The sequence below is a fragment of the Chiloscyllium plagiosum genome, chromosome 5, assembly GCF_004010195.1.
Source record: "Chiloscyllium plagiosum isolate BGI_BamShark_2017 chromosome 5, ASM401019v2, whole genome shotgun sequence".
Lineage (NCBI taxonomy): Eukaryota > Metazoa > Chordata > Chondrichthyes > Orectolobiformes > Hemiscylliidae > Chiloscyllium > Chiloscyllium plagiosum.
This window is the reverse complement of record NC_057714.1, coordinates 11487839-11507095: the sequence shown is the minus strand read 5'-3', so window position 1 is coordinate 11507095 and position 19257 is coordinate 11487839. Positions and strand designations below refer to the sequence as shown.

General features: G+C 41.2%; 1 protein-coding gene across 1 annotated transcript in view; it reads right to left on the bottom strand.

The window, feature by feature from the left end:
• Positions 1-19257, bottom strand: part of dnah5 (dynein, axonemal, heavy chain 5) — a 337850-nt gene that overhangs the window by 79738 nt on the left and 238855 nt on the right. Inside the window, exons 58-61 of the mRNA XM_043689617.1 lie at positions 14366-14542; positions 13163-13366; positions 8523-8702; positions 5866-6003 (exon numbers count right to left, since the gene is read on the bottom strand). Of these exons, the coding sequence (XP_043545552.1) occupies positions 5866-6003; positions 8523-8702; positions 13163-13366; positions 14366-14542 (699 nt within the window). The remainder of the gene's footprint in view (positions 1-5865; positions 6004-8522; positions 8703-13162; positions 13367-14365; positions 14543-19257) is intronic.

Below are 19257 nucleotides of genomic sequence, written 5' to 3'. Positions count from 1 at the left end.
AATTGTACCAGCCTCCACCACTTCCTCTGGCAACTCATTCCATACATGTACCACCCTCTGCGTGAAAAAGTTGCCTCTCAGGTCTCATTTATATCTTTCCCCTCTCACCTTAAACCTATACTCTCTAGTTCTCCACTCCCCCACCTAAGGGAAGAGACTTTGTCTATTTATCTTCTTCCTGTCCCTCATATTATAAACATCTATAAGGTCACCCCTCAGCCTCCGACACTCTAGGGAAAACAGCCCCAACCTGTTCAGCCTCTCTCTATAGCTCAAATCCGCCAACCCTGGCAACATCCTTGGAAATCGTTTCTAAAGCCTTTCAAGTTTCACAACATCTTTCCAATAGGAAGGAGACCAGAATTGCACGCAATATTCCAACAGTGGCCTAACCAATGTTCTGTACAGCCGCAACATGGCCTCCCAACTCCTGTACTCAATACTCTGATCAAAAAAAGGAAAGCATAGAAATGCCTTCTTCTGTCCTATTTACTTGCGACTCCACTTTCAAGGAGCTATGAACCTGTAATCCAAGGTCTCCTTGTTCAGCAACACTCTCTAGGACCTTACCATTAAGTGTATAAGTCCTGCTAAGATTTGCTTTCCCAAAATGCAGCACCTCGCTTTTATCTAAATTAAAGTCCATCGGCCACTCCCCAGCACATTGGCTCATCTGATCAAGATTCTGTTGTAATCTGAGGTAACCTTCTTCTCTATCCACTACACCTCCAATTTTGGTGTCATCAGCAAACTTACTAACTATGCCTCTTATGCTCACATCCAAATCATTTATATAAATGACGAAAAGTAGTGGACATAGCACTGACCCTTGTTGCACTCCACTGGTCACTGGCCTCCAGTCTGAAAAACAACCCTCCACCACCACCCTCTGTCTTCTACCTTTGAGCCAGTTCTGTATTCAAATGGCTTGTTCTCCCTGTATTCCATGAGATCTAACCTTGCTTAACAGTCTCCCATGGGGAGCCTTGTTTAATGCCTTATTGAAGGAGTCCAGGTAGATCACGTTTTGCCCTCATCAATCCTCTTTGTTAGTTCTTCAAAATACTCAATTAAGTTCGTGATTTCCCGTGCACAAAGCCATGTTGACTATCCCTAATCAGTCCTTGCCTTTCCAGTTACTTGTATATCCTGTCCCTAAGCATTCCTTCCAAGAACTTGCCCACCACGAACATCAGGCTCACTGGTCTATGGTTCCCTGGCTTGTCCTTACCACCCTTCTTAAATAGTGGCACCATGTTAGCCAACCTCCAGTCTTTCGGCACGTCACCTGTGACTATCAAGGATACAACTATCTTAGCAAGCAACCCAGCAATCACTCCCCTTGCTTCCCACAGAGTTCTAGGGTATGCTCAATTAGGTCCCGGGGATTTATCCACTTTTATGCGTTTCAAGACATTCAGCACTTGCTGCTCTGTAATTTGGACATTTTTCAAGATATCACCATCTATTTCCCTACATTCTCATCCATGCTAGCCAGATATCCCAACTTAACCTAATCCCACCTACCCTGCCCAAATCTCTCCAAACCCTTCATATTCATATACCCATCCAGATGCCTTTTAAATATTGCAGTTGTACTAGACTCCACCACTTCCTCTGGCAGCTCATTCCATACACGTACCACCCTCTGCGTGGAAAAGTTGCCCCTTAGGTCCCTTTTATATCTTTCCCCTCTCACCCTGAACCAATGTCCTCTTGTTCTGGAGTCCTCAACCCCAGGGAAAAAACTTTTTAAATTTATCCTATTCATGCCCTTCACGACGTTATAAACTTCTATAAGGTCACCCCTCAGCCTCCAACATGCCAGGGAAAACAGCCCCAGCCTATTCAACCTTTCCCTGCAGCTCAAATCCAGAAATGCATGCAGTATTCCAAAATTGGTCTAACCAACATCCTGCATAGCCCCAACATGACCTCCCAACTCCGATACTCAATGCTCTGACCAATAAAGGAAAGCATACCAAATGCCTTCTTCTCTACCCTATCTACCTGTGACTCTACTTTCAAGTGTATAAGTCCTGCTAAGGTTTGCTTTCCCAAAATGCAGCACTTTGCATTTGTCTAAATTAAACTCCATCTGTCATTTCTCAGCCTATTGGCCCATCTGATCAAATTCACATTGTAATCTGAGGTAACCTTCTTCACTGTCCACTACACTCCAATTTTGGTGTCATCTGCAAACTTACTAACAATACCTCTTATGCTCCTATCCAAATCATTTACATAAATGATGAAAAGTAGAGGACCCAGCACCGATCCTTGTGGCAGTCCACTGGTCACAGGCGTCCAGTCTGAAAACAACCCTCCACCACCACCCTCTGTCTTCTACCTTTGAGCCAGTTCTAAATCCAAATGGCTAGTTCTTGTTGCTTATTGCTGATCTCTCTCTCTCTCTTTCTCTATCTCTCTCTCTCTACTAATTTTCTTCTATATTGGAAAAAAAAGGTAGTTTAAAGCAAAACTGCTAATAGACTGATGTGACTTTGGAGACTCAGAATATCCATTGTTGGCAAATATTCTGCAGCCAATGTCTCCAAATATGTCCACCTTGCACCTTCATTCCAGTAAAACGATCTTTGACACTTTTAAGCTAAAACAATCAAATCATAGATCATATCAACATCTTCATTTTACATTAAATTGAAGACTTGTCAATTCATTTCACCAACATCCTGTTAGGTGTTCAACATAATCATCTTCTGAATCCAAATTATTTCTAAGTTTAATGATATCTACAATTTTTCTAATTTTACCCTGTATACCAATGTTTAGGTTATAATGAAGAGCAGGGATCCTAATATAAATTCTTGAGGAACTCTTCCTTCTTCCCTGCTTCTGAAAAATCGCTATCCCAAAACATTATAACCTTCCTAACTGTTAGACAAGTAATGTTCAACTGTGATCAGTACAGATATTTTTTGTTGAGTGTGTGCTTATCAGCAGATGAGACCCTTGATGGTTGCCTTTAGCCATAAGATTACATGGACTTAGAAGCAATGTCAGCACAATTTCATAGATGAAAGTGGAATGGAATCAAAATTAAATTATGATTGGTTTCCCCCCCCTCTTAAGCCCAACGCATTGATGTATTATTTGATCTAAAGCTTTAATTTTTAATCCAATCACTTAATGAATTGGCCACTGCATACTCTACAAATCCTGTTTATTTTTTAGTTTCAAATCTTAGAAATAAATCTGCAGCAAAATCCTTTAAGATGAAAGCAAATGTGGGCTCTATTTCACAAAACATTCAAAGTGTGGGGAATTGTTGTTGACCAGAGACCTAGGGGTTCAGGTACATAATTCTTTGAAATTGTGTCACAGATAGACAGGGTGGGTACAAAGGCAGTTAGCAATGCCTTCATTGCTCAGAGCATTGAGTATAGGAGTTGGGCATCACGTTGAGGTTATACAGGATATTGGTGAGGCCTCTTTTGGAGTACTGGTGCAGTTCTGGTCATCTTGCAATAGGCAGAATATTACAAGATCGGAGAGAAATGACTTACCAGGATGTTGCCGGGAATAGATGGTTTGAGTTATAAAAATAGGCTGGGATTTTTTTTCACTGGAGCGTGGGAGGTTGAGCGTTGACTTTATAGAGGTTTACAAAATCATGAGGGCATAGATAAGGTAAATAGCAAGGCTCTTTTCCCTAGGGTGGGGAAGTTCAAAACTCAGGTGCATATTCCTAAAGTGAGAATCGAAAGTTTTAAAAAGAACATGAGGGCAACGTTTTTTTATACAGAGTGTGGTTAGTGTGTGGAATGAACTCCCAGAGGAAGTGGTGGATACAGATACAATTACAATGTTTAAAAGACATTGAGATAAGTACATGAATAAGAAAAGAATATGGACCAAATGCAGACAAGTGGGACTAGTTAGTTTAGGAACTTGGCCAGCATGGACGAGTTGTACCGAAGGGTCCGTTTTCATGCTGTATGTGTTTATGACTCTACTTCATTCACATATAACCATACAATGGAGAAAGAAATAAAAAGGGGAGGATAGATGTCACAACTTATGAACTTCTAGAAAAAACGCAAAGTGGTTAGTAATAATTTAAGTGATTTTGAATCCAGTAAGTCATTGATATGGGTGGCTCAGTGGTTAGCACTGCTACCACACAGTGCTAGGGACCCGGCTTCAATTCCGCACTTGGACGTCTGTCTGTGTGGAGTTTGCACATTCTTCCTATGTCTGTGTGGGCTTCCTCCCATAGTCCAATGATGCGCAGGTTAGCTGGATTGGCCAGGCTAAACTGCCCATAGTGTCCAGGGATGTGTAAATTAGGTGGATTAGCCAATGGGAATGCAGGGTTACGGGTATGGGGTGGGTCTGGGTGGGAAGCTCTTTGGAGAGTCGGTTCAGGCTTGGTGGGTCAAATGGCCTGCTTCTGCACAGCAAGGATTCTGTGAAGTCAAGGTTCAACTGGGAATCTGTCAGTCGCTGATCTTGTAGCATTCCTGGGAGATGGGATGCTGACAGATATTAGTCAAAAGTACAGCAATTATCTCTGTATTCAGAGAATTCATCCAGTTTCATAGGTGAAGACAGATTATTTCTGGAGAACTTTGACAGAGTCAGAAATGAAAAGCAGGCCTTCGAGCTGTTCCTCTCATGAGGTTAAGACAAAAACTGACTTTGAATCTCAGAGCTTAAACAATCCAACAAGCTCTGATTTTAGTGATAAAGGCAGACACTTCATGTGCTGACGGCACACCTCAATAGGCTAATTGCAAGGTCATTAAGTTTAAAGTGTAGCCTTACCTCTTGTATCAGAGTTTCCTTGTAAGTTGATGAGATAACTGTGAAAGCACCAGCACCCAGTTTAGCAATAATGAGTCTTTATGTTTTCCTTTATCTCCAGATCTAACTGGAAGCAAATGGCCGGTCTATAAGACTTTTGCTTTGCTGAAATGTTTATAATATGCAGGGTGTTCAAAAGCCTTTGGGAATGGATCATGTGGTCAGCCTCAGCCACATCAATAGTCCAAAAGGTTATCCATTTTTAAACAGAAATAGAATTTAAACACAATAATATAGAAAAGATAACATTTTCTTGGAGGAATTTCTACTCATGCCCACTGGCCATGGCACTATATAAGATCTTTGCTATATTGTGGAACAGCTTCACAAATTGGAAATCATCATATGGACTGGAATACTTTGTACAATAGTTGGGTTGCTTCCAATGAATCAATTCACTCTTATTTATTAATACTGATCTTTAGAGAAGCTGTTTACTAGAATGAGTGCTGGAACATATCAGATGATATTAAGAGTCAAACCACATAATGAAGGGGCTGGATTTATTTGCTTGTCAGGTTATAGCAGACTCCTTTTCTTGAAGGTGTTAGTTTTTGATGAATTACCACCTCAGAGAAAGTTGCAAAATTTATCTATAAAACCACATTAGGATGTTTAAAATATCTGAAAGAATTGTTAAATAATATGGAATTGATGCCTGTAACAGCTGATACCCATGTGACTCATGAACTCGCAATAGACCAAACAGATCAAAGGGCTGTTCTCTCATTAGCGAGAGAAGACCCGTGGTGGTTTACCCTGAGGATCATCACAGCTCAGAGAGGGGAGAAGCTGAGAGAAAAAAAAAAGAGTCTTTTATGGTAATCTCAGCCGGAACGTGAATTGAACCCACGCTGCCGGTATCACTCTGCATTCCAAGCCAGTAGTCAGTGTCTCCCCAAAAACAATTTCCACATAGTGGCATTATTGTTAGAAATTTTCTACACGAAAGCAAGGGTAAGATATTGTTTCTCTCACCCAAACTATTACAAACATTTTGCAAACAATAAGCAATGACTCTAATTATTTAATACTCACTTGTTTCTCAGCCATGGCCTTGTCATAGGCTGCCTGTACAATATCCAGTTCGGTTTGTTTAGCATCTAATTCTGCTTGTGCCTTCTGAAGATCTAACATGGCTATAGCCAGACGATTTTCTTGGATTGCCAAATTAGCCTAAAATAAATATGTATGCATTCTTAGTTATGACTTCAAATCATTATAAGCTGTTGACTTCTCTTTCCTATAAAGTAAATGATTCTATATCTATTGCCGACAGTTAAGGCAATAACTTTCATTGTTTTATGACACCATCAAATATTTCCACTTCACTATGATGCACGACTTCTTTCCTTCTTGCCTGATATCAAATCCTACAATTTAAGAGCACACATTAATGTTGGCCACTGCCAAAACCTCCGTTCTCTTGTAATTGATTCCATTCCCTGTCAGGCCATATTCTCAAGCTGGCCAGACTGTTCATAACCTTGTCACATTGTACAGTTCAAAGCTGAGTTTTAAAATACATACCTTATCCTTCGATTAGATCACTCACATCACTCACAATACCTTTGCAATATCATCCATCTCCATTCCTACATGTTTTTGATCCTGCTAGGAGCGGCACAGTGGCTCACAGCACCAGGGATCCAGGTTCAATTCCACTCTCGAGTGACTGTGTGGAGTTTGCACATTCTCTCCATGTTTGCTTGGGTTTCCACTGGGTGCTCTGGTATTCTCCCACAGTCCAAAGAGATGTAAGTTAGGTGAATTGGCCATGCTAAATGCCCCCTCTAACAGGGTTACAGGGATAGGGGGAGGGGGGAGTGGCTTTGGGTGGGACGCTAGGAAAAAGTGAGGACTGCAAATGCTGGAGAGTCAGAGTCGATATGGTAATAGGTCGGTGGGAAGTGTGGAGTGGATAATTAGGAAGGAAGATGGACAGGTAGATCAGGTGAGGAAGGCAGAGCTGAGTCAGAGGGTTGGATCTGGGATGGGTGGGGGGAGGGGAGATTTGGAAACTGATGGTTTCAACATTCATGCCGTGTGGTTGTAGGCTTCTGAGGCAGAAAATGAGGTGTTCCTCCTCTAATTTGCGGGTGGCCTTGTGTAGGCAGTGGAGGAGCTTCAGAATGGATATGTCCTCCGGGGAGTAGGAGCGGGAGTTGAAGTGGATGGCTGTAAGAGGTGGGGTTAATTGGTGCGTACTGACCAGAGATGTTCCCTGAATCTTTCCAAGAGTTTGCGCTTGATCTCTCCGATGTAGAGGAGACCACATCAGGAGCACTGGATGCAATAAATGAGGTTGGAGAATATACAAGTACATCTCTGCCAAATTTGTAGTTCTGAGCGCAAACTTGCAGAATGACTCAGGGAACATCTCTGGTCAGTACGCACCAACCAGTTCCACCTTCCTGTGGACATCCACTTCAACTCCCCCTCCTACTCCCTGAAGGACATGTCCATTCTGGGCCTCCTCCACCACTTATACAAGGTCACCTGTAAACCCGAGGAGGAACACCTCATCGTCTGCTTCAGGAGCCTACAACCACACCGCACGAACATTGAATTCACCAGTTTCCAAATTTCCCCTATCCCCCCCCCACCCCATCCCAAATCCAACCCTCTGACTCAGCTCTGCCTTCCTCACCTGATCTACCTGTCCAACTTCCTTCCTAATTATCCACTGCACACTTCCCACCGACCTATCACCATCACCTCTTACCTTCACCCACCTATTACCACCTTTCTCCTAGCTCCATCCCCCCATTTATTTCCAGTCCTGAAGAAGGGTTATGCCTGAAACATCGACTCTGTTGCTCCTCAGATGTTGCCTGACCTGCTGTGTCTTTTCCAGTGCCATGCTTTATCAACGCTGGGTGGAATTATGTTTGGAGGGTCAGCATGGACTCGATGGGCTGAATGGTCTGCTTCTATATTGTAGGGAGTCTATGCTATAATCAACTAATTCAGCTCTTTCTTTCCTACTCTTGCACCCTCTGCTTTACATAAACTTCAATTTGTTCTATTTCTTATAATATGCCTAATTTGACTATCAGATTTACACTCTCTGCATGTCATTAGTATCCTGTCCTCCAAAATACTTAAAATTCTTCTCATGCTGTGCAATCTTTCTTCCACAAGCTCTTCTGGCACTGTAATCACCTGTAATAATCCCACACTTCTGATATTAGCCCTTTAATCATTCCCCAATCTCCCCCACTCCCATCCCATCCAATACTCCAAAATGAATTATAAAGCTTTTAGAAGTCTTGAGCCTGATCTCTACAACCTTTTCCATACATTTATCTATCTTTTCTCCTCTCTCTCAATTTATGAAAAGCTCATCAAAAATTATCTCCAGACAGGTCTGTCATCACTGACCTCAGCGTTCATTCCCACATCCGTCTCGGAAGTGCCTTGGGACTTCTTTTGTCATTGAACTCAAATTCAAATTATTGAGGTTGCCTACTCTAAATTATTCTGGTGCACTGGCATATATACAATGGACACTGCAATTGGAAATGATTTAATGGCTAGAAAGATAAATGAAAGTCATAAGCTTTTTCTACTTATTCTCTTATTTATGCTACAAAGTACATATCGATCAAAATGTTGTCCTCTCACCAATTCTCCCACTATGAAATGTAGTTTTTGGTGGGAACGATTAAATCAACACTTTCAACTTGAAATACCTTTAGTGGTAAAACTTCTTTGTTAATGGAGAAAAAGGAAGCCATAGCCTTAGTCCAGGAGCAGATTCCTGCTACATTGCCACAGACTCTCTTGGCTGTTTCAATATTGTAGTCAGTCATTTCAAAGTAGGGCTGAAGCAAATCAACAACTTCTTCATTAATTGTGTCTTTGGGAAATTGCTAGGATGATAAAAGAACATGATTAAACATTTATGTCGAAAAAATTCAAATGTAGTCTCAAATATATTTGTGACCTTTTATACAACTATAATCTAAATGCAAATTAAATGTATGACTTCTTCCTGCTTGGAAATATGATCCATTTGTCTTGCTATTCTATTAGAATGTTCAGTGCAATTTTAGTCCTAGTATATTTTTAAAAAATATATAGTTAATAGCTGCTACTACAATAAACTAAATGACAAGCTTAAATGTACACAAAGACACAAATATAATCCAATTATTTTATTGGATTATAACTACATTTTCTGCAGGGACAGTAATGAAATCTTAGTCCTTCCACTGATGCTTGGAGCCAATTGCTTTAACTCTAATGTATCAGATGCAGTGTAGCATGGGGTGTACTTTGTGCAGAAGATGATAAGAGATTGGAGCACAGGGGAAGTGGAAGAGAATAAGAATACATTTCTTACTGAACCAAAGATCAGAATATCAGGAGTGGCTTTGGTAATAACTATAGCTCAGTTTCCCCTGTCCACTCACACAAAGAAAAACGTAGCCAATAGGAAATTGCTTAAAAGAAGAATGGATGATGAGGTGATTACACAACAAGTTAGGGGCAAGCGGGCAGATGGGGAATAAGGTATCAGCAGGCAGTACAAGAGAAATGGACAGACAGTGAAGTGGTCCCCAAAGGTTCTGCTTCCTAACCAGTTTTCTATTCTGGCACGGCTGATGGTTCCTCAGAGGACAGCAAGGGCAATGCCTGTGGTATCACGGGTAATCCAGCAGTACAGGAGGAAAGAAAGAGGAGTGAGAGAAATGTGATAAGGGACTCTTTAGGATATCTGTTTTTTGTGAATACCTTGTATAGGTGTTCCTCTTCCTCTTTTTGCAGTTCTGGTGTGCTGCAGTGTGTTGTGGCCCCAAGTTGCATCAAGACACTATTCAAAAGGGCCACAACACACTGCAGCACACCAGAACTGCAAAAAGAGGAAGAGGAACACCTATACAAGGTATTCGCAAAAAACGGATATCCTCGCAATTTCATCAACAGACGCCTAAGGGAGAGACAACAGAACGAGGACATGCCGCAACCCAAAGGACTAGCCACACTACCATACATCAAGAACATCTCTGAAATGACAGCCAGACTACTGCGACCACTAGGACTTATAACAGCACACAAACCAACAGCCACACTCAGACAACAACTCACCAAAAATCTCCAGCATCTGCAGACCTCACTTTCTCCTCCTTTCTTATCATAGGGCAAGCCAGACAGAGAACAGCCAGGGAATTCCTAGAGGCATGGTATTCATCCACAAACTCCATCAACAAACACATCGACCTGGACCCAATATACCGGCCACTACAGCGGACAGCTGAAACTGACAACCGGAAGTGGCAGGGACAGGCCACTATAAATGCCGGAGGAAACACCACAGAAGCGCTTCACAGGAGGCTCCCAAGCACTGAGGATGTCACCTTGACAGGGGACGAAACGTTTGCAACAAAAACTTCCAGCTCGGCGAACAGAACCACAGCAACATAGAACAAGCACAGGGAGGTTATGCTGAACTTATACAGACCACCCATTAGTCTTCAGCTAGAGTACGGTGTATTGTACTGGGAGGCACGCTTTAGGAAGGGTGTGAATGCATAGGAGAGTGGTACACAAAAATAATTCTGGGGTGGTAAACTTCAGCTATGAAGATAGCAAATAGGAAGAAACTGTTCCTGCTCCTAAACAGATCAAGACCAGAGGTTACAATTTTAAAGTGTTTTGCAAAAGAAACAAACTTAAGTTTATAAAAATCTTTCACACAGCAAGTATTTGGTGTCTGGAATGTACTGCCTTGATGTCTGTTGGAGGCAGCTTACATTGAGGCATTGAATAGGGTATCGGATGATTATATAAATAGAAGTAAATGTGTGCTTATGGAGAAAATGCCGGTGAATGGCATCGTGCCCACATGCCCAGAGTTGGTACCAATGAAATGGACCAAATGGCCTTTGTCAAATGCTATTGGAACAACTGAGTGGTTCTGAAAACAGGAGGAGAATGTTTGCAAACTCCTACGCACTCCAATAAGCCAAGCAGGCAAAGTAAAAGACTTTAGTTATTGCCAGGACGAAAACATATTTAACTTTGAATTCATAATTGGCATTTTGAGTAATTTTCTGATAACAGTGAACGTTCAGATAATCACAGCCATTAGACATAATTAGTACTTTTACAGACAAAACACAAGAAATAAACCAAATAGTGTTTTATCCATACAAGAAAGACAGACTTGTTGGTTGGGTGACAAATTTTGAAGAAGCCTTTGGCTGAAGTGAAAATGAGGAAGAATGAGTCATGCTGCTTTGCTGGTGTCTTTCCACCTCTGACTGTTTCTCCAGGGGATGTTTGGTGGATGTTTCCCATCCCCTTCACCCTCATTCTCCAACCATGGCTGACGGGAGAAAGTAACTGAAATCATGAGGGAGGCACTTCAATAGATTTCCCTAAGGGAATCCCTCTTTTCTGATAGTACAGCAGTCTCATATTATGTCTCTAACCTGGTAGTCAAGACGCGGTCAGAGTACACTGGGTGAGAGGTACCTCGGTAGAACTGACATGCTGTGAAGTCTCTGATCAGTTGTACTGAGACCAGCAGAAGGGTCAAATGTGACACTGCCTAAGAAAGTACTCTTCTACCACTGAGGCACAGGAACGGCTTATACAGCTACTCCTCCAATCAACTATCTCTCCAGGTTAAGGGGCTTTCTACTACAACACAGACCAACTACACTTCAAATGGCACCAACGGCAGAATCAGCATACCTTTCCCCAGCCACATACCCCTTGACAAAGCAGAGGGGAGGGGTACTGAGGTACAGGTGGAAAGATAAGCAATCCCCAAAAACCAGTGCATCAGGAGGCACAGGCTCTCGGGTCACTGCTGATGTTTTCCTCCTCTGTGTGAAACTGCATTGCCAGTGAACCAGGCAAGTATGTGTTGCCAGTGTTCGACAGAGTGCCTGACAATGGGAGACCAAGTCACCTGTCTCTGCCTCCACAATCTCCTGTCAGTGATTCACGTCAAGTTGTGCAATCATGCTTTGATTACCCCTAAACTAGCGAATCATGAATTAATCTCCTCACAGAGCTCAGAGTATGGGTTCTTCCCTTGGTTACAGCCAATGGCCTGCCCAGCTGGAACTCACCACCTCAGTCCTTTTTATAGCACAGACCCAGGTCCTGTCGTGACACAGTGGTTGTGTCATTACCCCTGCACGAGAAAGCCTGGGTTCAAGTCTTACTTGCATCAGAAATGTGTAATAGCAATTCTAAACAGGATGTTTAGGGAAATAAAGTTTTAAAAAATGCTTTGTAGAGGAGACATGCCATAGGAAAAAAAAATGATAAAGCTAAACTGCTTGGTGGTTATGTTTGTGCCTGGGTGCCCTTGGACATGGAGCACCTGGTGTCTATCAGTGCTCTCGATGACTTTAGAGAGAGCTGGGCACCGTGCTTTATTTCCCACCTCCAACTCCATTTTGATTAGGAAAATATCTATAAAGTAGACCCAGGGATGGGTCTGCAGAGCGGGCTGGGGTTGGAGCTCTATTTTGGTGTTCAGAAATAAACAATGTTTCTTTCCAGTCAAGCTTTCTGATTTATTACACATGTCATTAGGAGTGTTCAGTTTGGTTTCTGTCCAGATTGGTATAGGACATTTGTTCATGGTGACTGAAATGTTGTGGAAGACACGAATTGGCTCAGGGTGTGTGTGAGAGAGACAAAGAGAGAGAGAGAGAGAGAGACAGACAGAGAGAGAGAGAGAGACAGAGAGAAAGACGGAGAGAGAGAGAGAGACATAGAGAGTGTACTGCACTCGGATGAGGTGCCTGAAATGATAGTGGTGCTGCATGCTGCACTAACCTGAGCAATGCAGTGCAGGAGAATAGTCAGTGCATGGGGTTTGACACTAAAGTTTCACTCCATTCACCTGCCGTACTCTTCAGTGGACCGAAGTTCTCTTGCGAGCTGCCTCTGGGTTAGAGGGTCCACACTGCTCCTATTGACTTCTTCAGCCAATTCTTTCCATGGATAAGTAATATACCAGTATAGGACGATAACCAGATCCTCTCTGGAAAAGGGCTAAAACTCCAGCCAGCTGTTTTAATCAGAGCAAATCAATTAAGAACCTGCCTTTGGACTCCTCATTTTGTTATGAATCCTTCCTCTGATAAAATGGTTCCAAGATTCCTCCTACCTCTCCCCACTTCTGCCCCATTAAATGAGGAGCCAAAGCAGAGTCTTAATTGATTTTGTCTTGTAAAGAGCTATCATCCAAATGAGCAATCCAACAATCAGGTTCATAATGTGAAAATAATACTGACTGCTGAAAAGAAAGAAAAATCCAAGGTAAAAAGATTCAACTGTTTATGCCTCTAAATAGTTTGGCTACCTGGAGGTTCTGTAGGAAGTTTCCTGCTGTCATGAGCTTTAGGGACTCTTGCCAAGAAGGTATGATGCAGCTTCTCTCAGCATCTATTTTCACAGAGTTTACTTTCCGTTGGAATAGCAACAGCACACAGTCCATGATTCGCATGATCAGGTGAGGTGGTCTACCCAGTGTACGGACAGTGGCAATATCAGCTGGTTTAATGGTCTGAGGGAACAATTACAAGAAAGAAATAAATACAACAAAACACAATTTTAAGAAATGGAGAGACATCAATTTTACCTAACACTTGCTTTAGCTCGATAACGAATACAAGTTCTAACTGAACTTTTGCTCGATTCCAAGTCTGTCACAAAATCCATTTTATAGAAAACCAAACTAATCATATATAAATATTGCCCAGAGAATTTGCATAATGATTGTCTGCAGACAGTAAATCTAGATTATCTGACTATGATGCACATTTTTGTTGGTGTCATCAATTATATTCTAATCTTCCAAAGTCAATTTTTCAGATTGGCTAATGCTATGCAGATTATCTTGCTAATGTTTCAACTTTATGAGGAATTTAAATTCATTGCATTTGTGTCTTTGTACGAAAGCAGGCTATTCTTATATAACCTATGTTTCCAAAATATTCTCATACTCCTAGATTTCCAATCTCTGACTATAGTGGCCTTAGTAAAAGAGCTTTGTCTGCAAAAAAATGTTTAAAACAAAAAGATGAAAAATCTCTGCAGTATTTTCAGTACAACTGACATTATGCAATTATTGATATTTACCAAAGTAAATCTTTCAACCACTATTACAACATAGGTGTTGATTTTATTGAATTCATATGTCTGCTAACTCAATGTATCACCTAGTCCCAACATTCAAGATCACCAGTAAAACTACAAACCCCATCCTGCTGCTGAGAATGTTCTGAGGCTCTCTGGAAATTAGTGGAAAATCATGGAAGGCCAGTGATGGGTGATCACTATTTTCACACATTCAGTGGGATAAATTAAAATCTTCCCATGAGCTACTTGCTGCTTCAGGATCCAGCTCGCAGGGCCTCACACTTATTGTGGCACTTACAGATGAAATGCTCTTTGAACACGACTGTTTCTGATAACAAAGAACAACTCAACATTTGAACAAATGTCTGACTTAAAAGAATATTCTGAATGTCAAACACAACAGCAGCAGGTGATCTTTACTTACCTGCAGAGCTGCTTCAGCTTCCTCTAGGGCAGGTTTTGCAGCTTCCAGTTTCTCTTCTGCAATGGCCTTGTCTGCAGATATACTGTCTACGATGGCCTGAGCTTTGTCCTTCACCTTTTGAACATCCACCTTTACTTTCTCAGAAGCTTGAGCTTTTACAGTCACTTCTTTTAAAACCTGAAAAAAGAATAGAATAGAATAGAAATTTATTGTCACGTGTACTTTTGCATGTAAAATACAATCAAAGTTTTATAAGTCGCCTGACCACGGCACCTACATCAATGTCAGAAATCATACATAATCGTAAAAGCAGAGTAAAATCAATTCAAAGTTTATCTTTGAATACAACACACATGAATTTAATTTACAAAGATTAGTTTTTAAACAAAAGCAGTTGGCAAACAGAAAATGACACAAAGTGATTTGGTTTCAATCTGTTTGGTGAGACCTCAAATTTTACCAAATTTGTTTCAGCCAGATTTGAGTCAGTCTACTTAATTTAAATAAAATATAGAACAGCCAAGCCCTGCCATTTGTGTGTCCACCTATCACAAATGCACTTATCTATGCAAAATTTACCACATATCAGTTTGCACATTGAGTCTAATTTTCATTTACCCATGGTTTTAATACAAGCAAAACTCAAAGTAAACCCATTTCCTGAGTAGAAAAGGTGCACCATGCATGGGTCTCGAACTGCACATGAGAAGGCTGAGCTGTTAGCCATTTGGGCAAATTACTGTAAGAGGTTTTCAAAGATCAAGACCCCATGAATAAATAGCAGGACTTTACTCAGAGTTAAGTGCAAACTACATGAATGCAACCGGGGGCAGTTTCCAATGGTTCATGTACAGATATTGTACAATATACCCAATGAATAGATTTCCTCTCCTTTCCATTTTTTTGCAAAGTTGTGTTTGCCTTCCTACTTAAAGAAAAGGTCAATGGAGAGATTTGAAAACAGATCTGTTAAATTTCTACACGGGTGGTTAGAAGAAAATGTGGCAGAGCTCTTCAGAATTATGAAAGGTAAGCAGAGAAAAGAAAAAGGTCCTGTTGACGTTGCCCATTGCTGAAGAGAATTGTTATGTGACGCAGTCAGAATTGGAGCCTTCGTACTCATGGCAACCAGATAACATAATGAAGTGCCTCGTAAAAATATTAGTGGGAAAGAGAAAACTTGTTATTTAGTAAAGTGTAGAAAACGCCTGATCCCACCATAGTCAAAGGCTTTTTACGTAATTGCCATTACATACCACATATGTAGGTGTACCGAAGCTATAAATATAACTAACAAAGTAACATTAAGGAACTTAGACAAATCATTGTAAAGAGTAGAGAAAAAGCCATCTGCAGGAAGACTGAAGAACAAACACCAAGAAATGGATGATGTACAACAAAGGGCACAGACAGATAACCTCATTAAAGGAGAAAACAGATAGCATTGCAAAAGGGCATTTGCAGAACATTATTTTGTTAAAGTGACCTTGGGAAAGTAAACAATCTCAGCTTCACAAGGTACCAAATAGCACACACTCAGTATGATGCAGCTGGCAAATGTCTGGGGAGAGGCATAACAGTCAGAAGGGAGGAGGCAAGCACTGATGTCAACATTGCATGCAATTATTTTAATGTAGATATCGTGTACTTAATAGAGAGAAGTGGAGTGTCTTGGAGTCTATCTCCAGAGACCTCTCTCAGGGTGTAAGGTAAGGAGCTCTGATTAAAGATCAATTTGTGCTGCTGAACACTGGACAAAGACTCCTCTTTAAAATCTCTCCCTACAAATGGCCCTCTGGTAAAAACATCATGAATAAGGTGACGTAAGGTAGAGCAGTGGACTACGGAAAGGCATTCAACAAAGTTCCACATGGTAGATTGGTGAGCAAGGTTAGATCACATGGTAGATTGGTGAGCAAGGTTAGATCACATGAAATCCAAGGAGAGCTAGCCACTTGGATACAAAATTGGTTTGAAGGTGGAAGACAGAGGGTGGTGGTGCAGGGTTGTTTTTCGGATTGGAGGCCTGTGACCAGCGGTGTGCCATAAAGATTGGTTCTGCGTCCACTGTGTTTTGTCATTTATGGAAGTTATTTGAATGCAAATACAGGGGGTATGGTTAGTAAGTTTGCAGATGACACCGAAATTGGTGGCATACTGGACTAAGACTACAATGGGACCTTGATCAGATAGGCTGCTGGGCTGAGGAGTGGTAGATGGAGTTTAATTTAGATAAATATGAGGTGCTACATTTTAGAAAGGCAAATCAGGACAGAACCTATACACTTAATGTTAAGGTCCTGGGGAATGTTGCTGAACAAAGAGACCTTGGGGTGCAAATGCATAATTCCTTGAAAGTGGAGTCACAGGTGGTCAGAATAGTGAAAAAGGCAATTGGTATGCTTGCCTTCATTGGTCAGAGCATTAAGTATAGAAGTTGGGGGTTCATGTTGCAGGACATTGGTTAGGCCACTTTTGGAATACTGCATTCATTTCTGATCTCCCTGCTATAGGAAAGACATTGTTAAATTGGAAAAAGTTCAGAAAAGATTTATAAGGGTGTTGCCAGGGTTGGAGGATTTGAGCTACAGGGAGAGGCTAAATAGGCTCGGGCTATTTTCCCTGGAGCAATGAAGGCTGAGAGATGACGTTATAGAAGTTCATAAAATCCTGAGAGGCACGGATAAGTTGAATAGTCAAGGTCTTTTCCCCAGAGTAGGGGAGTCCAAAATTAGAGGACATAGTTTAAGGTGAGAGGGGAAATATTTAAAAATGACCTAAGGGGCAACTTTTTCATGCAGAGGGTGGTGCTTGTACAGAATGAGTTGCCAGAGGAAGTGGTGAAGGCTGGTACAATTACAACATTTAAAAGGCATCTGATGGGTACATGAATTGGAACGGTTTAGAGGTATATGGGTCAAATACTGGCAAATAGGAATAGATTAATTCAGTTTGTCTGGTCGGCATGGATGAGTTGGACCAAAGGGTCTGTTTCCATGCTGTACAACTCTATGACTATACATATTTAACAGTAATTGCTGGAGAAACTGCAATCATGTTCTGAAGAATAGTCACTGGACTAAATGCTAACTCTGCTTTCTCTCCACAGATGCTGCGAGATGTGCTGAGCTTCTCCAGCAATTTCTATTAAATATATAGAGTCATACAATTGTACAGCACGGAAACAGACCCTTTGGTCCAATTCGTCCACGCCAACCAGACAAACTAAATTAATCTGTTCCCAGCAGTATGCTGGGAACAGATTAATTTGTTGCTCATTTTTTGAATGAGCAACATCATCACAAAAAAAACAGTCCAAGTAGTTTCTTGACCATTTATTTTGATCTTTTTAATGATGAACTTAAATATACACCTAAAGTTAAATGAAGATTTGAGGATGCTGAAGGTCTAAAGCAAAATCAGAAATTGCTGGAGAAACTCTATAATCGTGTTCTGAAGAATGGTCACTGGACTAAACGCTAACTCTGCTTTCTTTCCAGAGATGAGTGTGTGTTGCTGAAAAAGCACAGCAGGTCAGGCAGCATCCAAGGAGCAGGAAAATCGTGTTTTGGGCCCCCTTCATCAGGAAACTTTCTCTCCAGAGATGCCACCACACCCGCTGAGCTTTTCCAGCAATTTCTGTTTTTGCTTCAGATCTTCAGTATCCTCAAATCTTTGTTTTATTTTAGGCATATATTCAAGTTCATCTTTCAAAAGATCCAAATAAATGGTGATGAGACCATTTGGACTGTTTTTGTGGTGATATTACTCATTCAAAAATACATATTTCGCAGTTTACAACCTGGTGTAAGGATTCCTTAGATTAACAAGAAATAGACCTAGTTTTTCACTGAAGGGGACAGCCTCTTTGTTGTGGTTAAAATGGCAGAAACCCTGAAGGTGCAAGGTGATCTTCAGAAAATGGAGGATTCAGGTGTCCCGTAGGGGAGAGGTCAGGCACCTTTGGGTGTCAGTCAGGTATCCTTGAGTGAAAGGGTTGGGCCAGGCACCCTTTAGGATTGTGAAAAGTAGATAAGGATGTGCCTGAAATGTGCTTAAACTCACTCGAAGTGTCAAAACTGTCAAAGAACTGTCAAAGGAGTCAAACAACTTAAAATACAAATTTTTATTTTCATGAGGGATTAGTTGGAGCAATGAGTTGTTTTCAATTAAGTAAAGATTTATTTTTAAATAGTGAAGTCATCAGTTAATATCCAGCTTTATTTTATGTTAATGTAGTTCCTGAGTTTTGCCTGTAGTAGATACTAAGAGATTGGAATGAAGGAGATGATGGCAATGTTTTATGGGTTGGAGGTTAACATGCTCCAAAAGTTATGGGTGCTGGACCATGGGGTGCATAAACAGCAATGGGATGATGTAAATCTGTTTGTTGCCATAGGGTCCATGAGCAGACATGGGGGTGAGGACAGAGGCACAGAATGGTATAAGAGTTATGAGAGGCCATGGGTAGCAGAGAATTGGTTTGGATGAAACATTAGGAACGAGCATAAGTGGAGGGGGTGTCTGTGGATAGGGCTGAAGTCAAATTTCTGGTTTCATTCCTCTTTATTTTTTATTAGTTGCAGTATAGTGCCAGTACAAGAAGGCAAGCGTTGTGCACAGCCTGCATCCATAGACTGAAGCTTTCACTTTCGTTTGAGTATCTCTCCCAAGGAACCCACCATTTCAAAATGAAAATCCAACAGTCAAGGGCATACTTTCCAAAGTGAGTTTACAAAGCCAGGAAATATCTCATCTCTGTGCTCCTGACCCAGGGACAAAAACTGGAGCCTTAGTTTTATTTCTAAAACTCACTCAAGCAATGATGCACAAATTATTAGAAGTTGAAACATTTCACACTGCGCATGTGGGAAGAAGAAAAAGCCAAATAG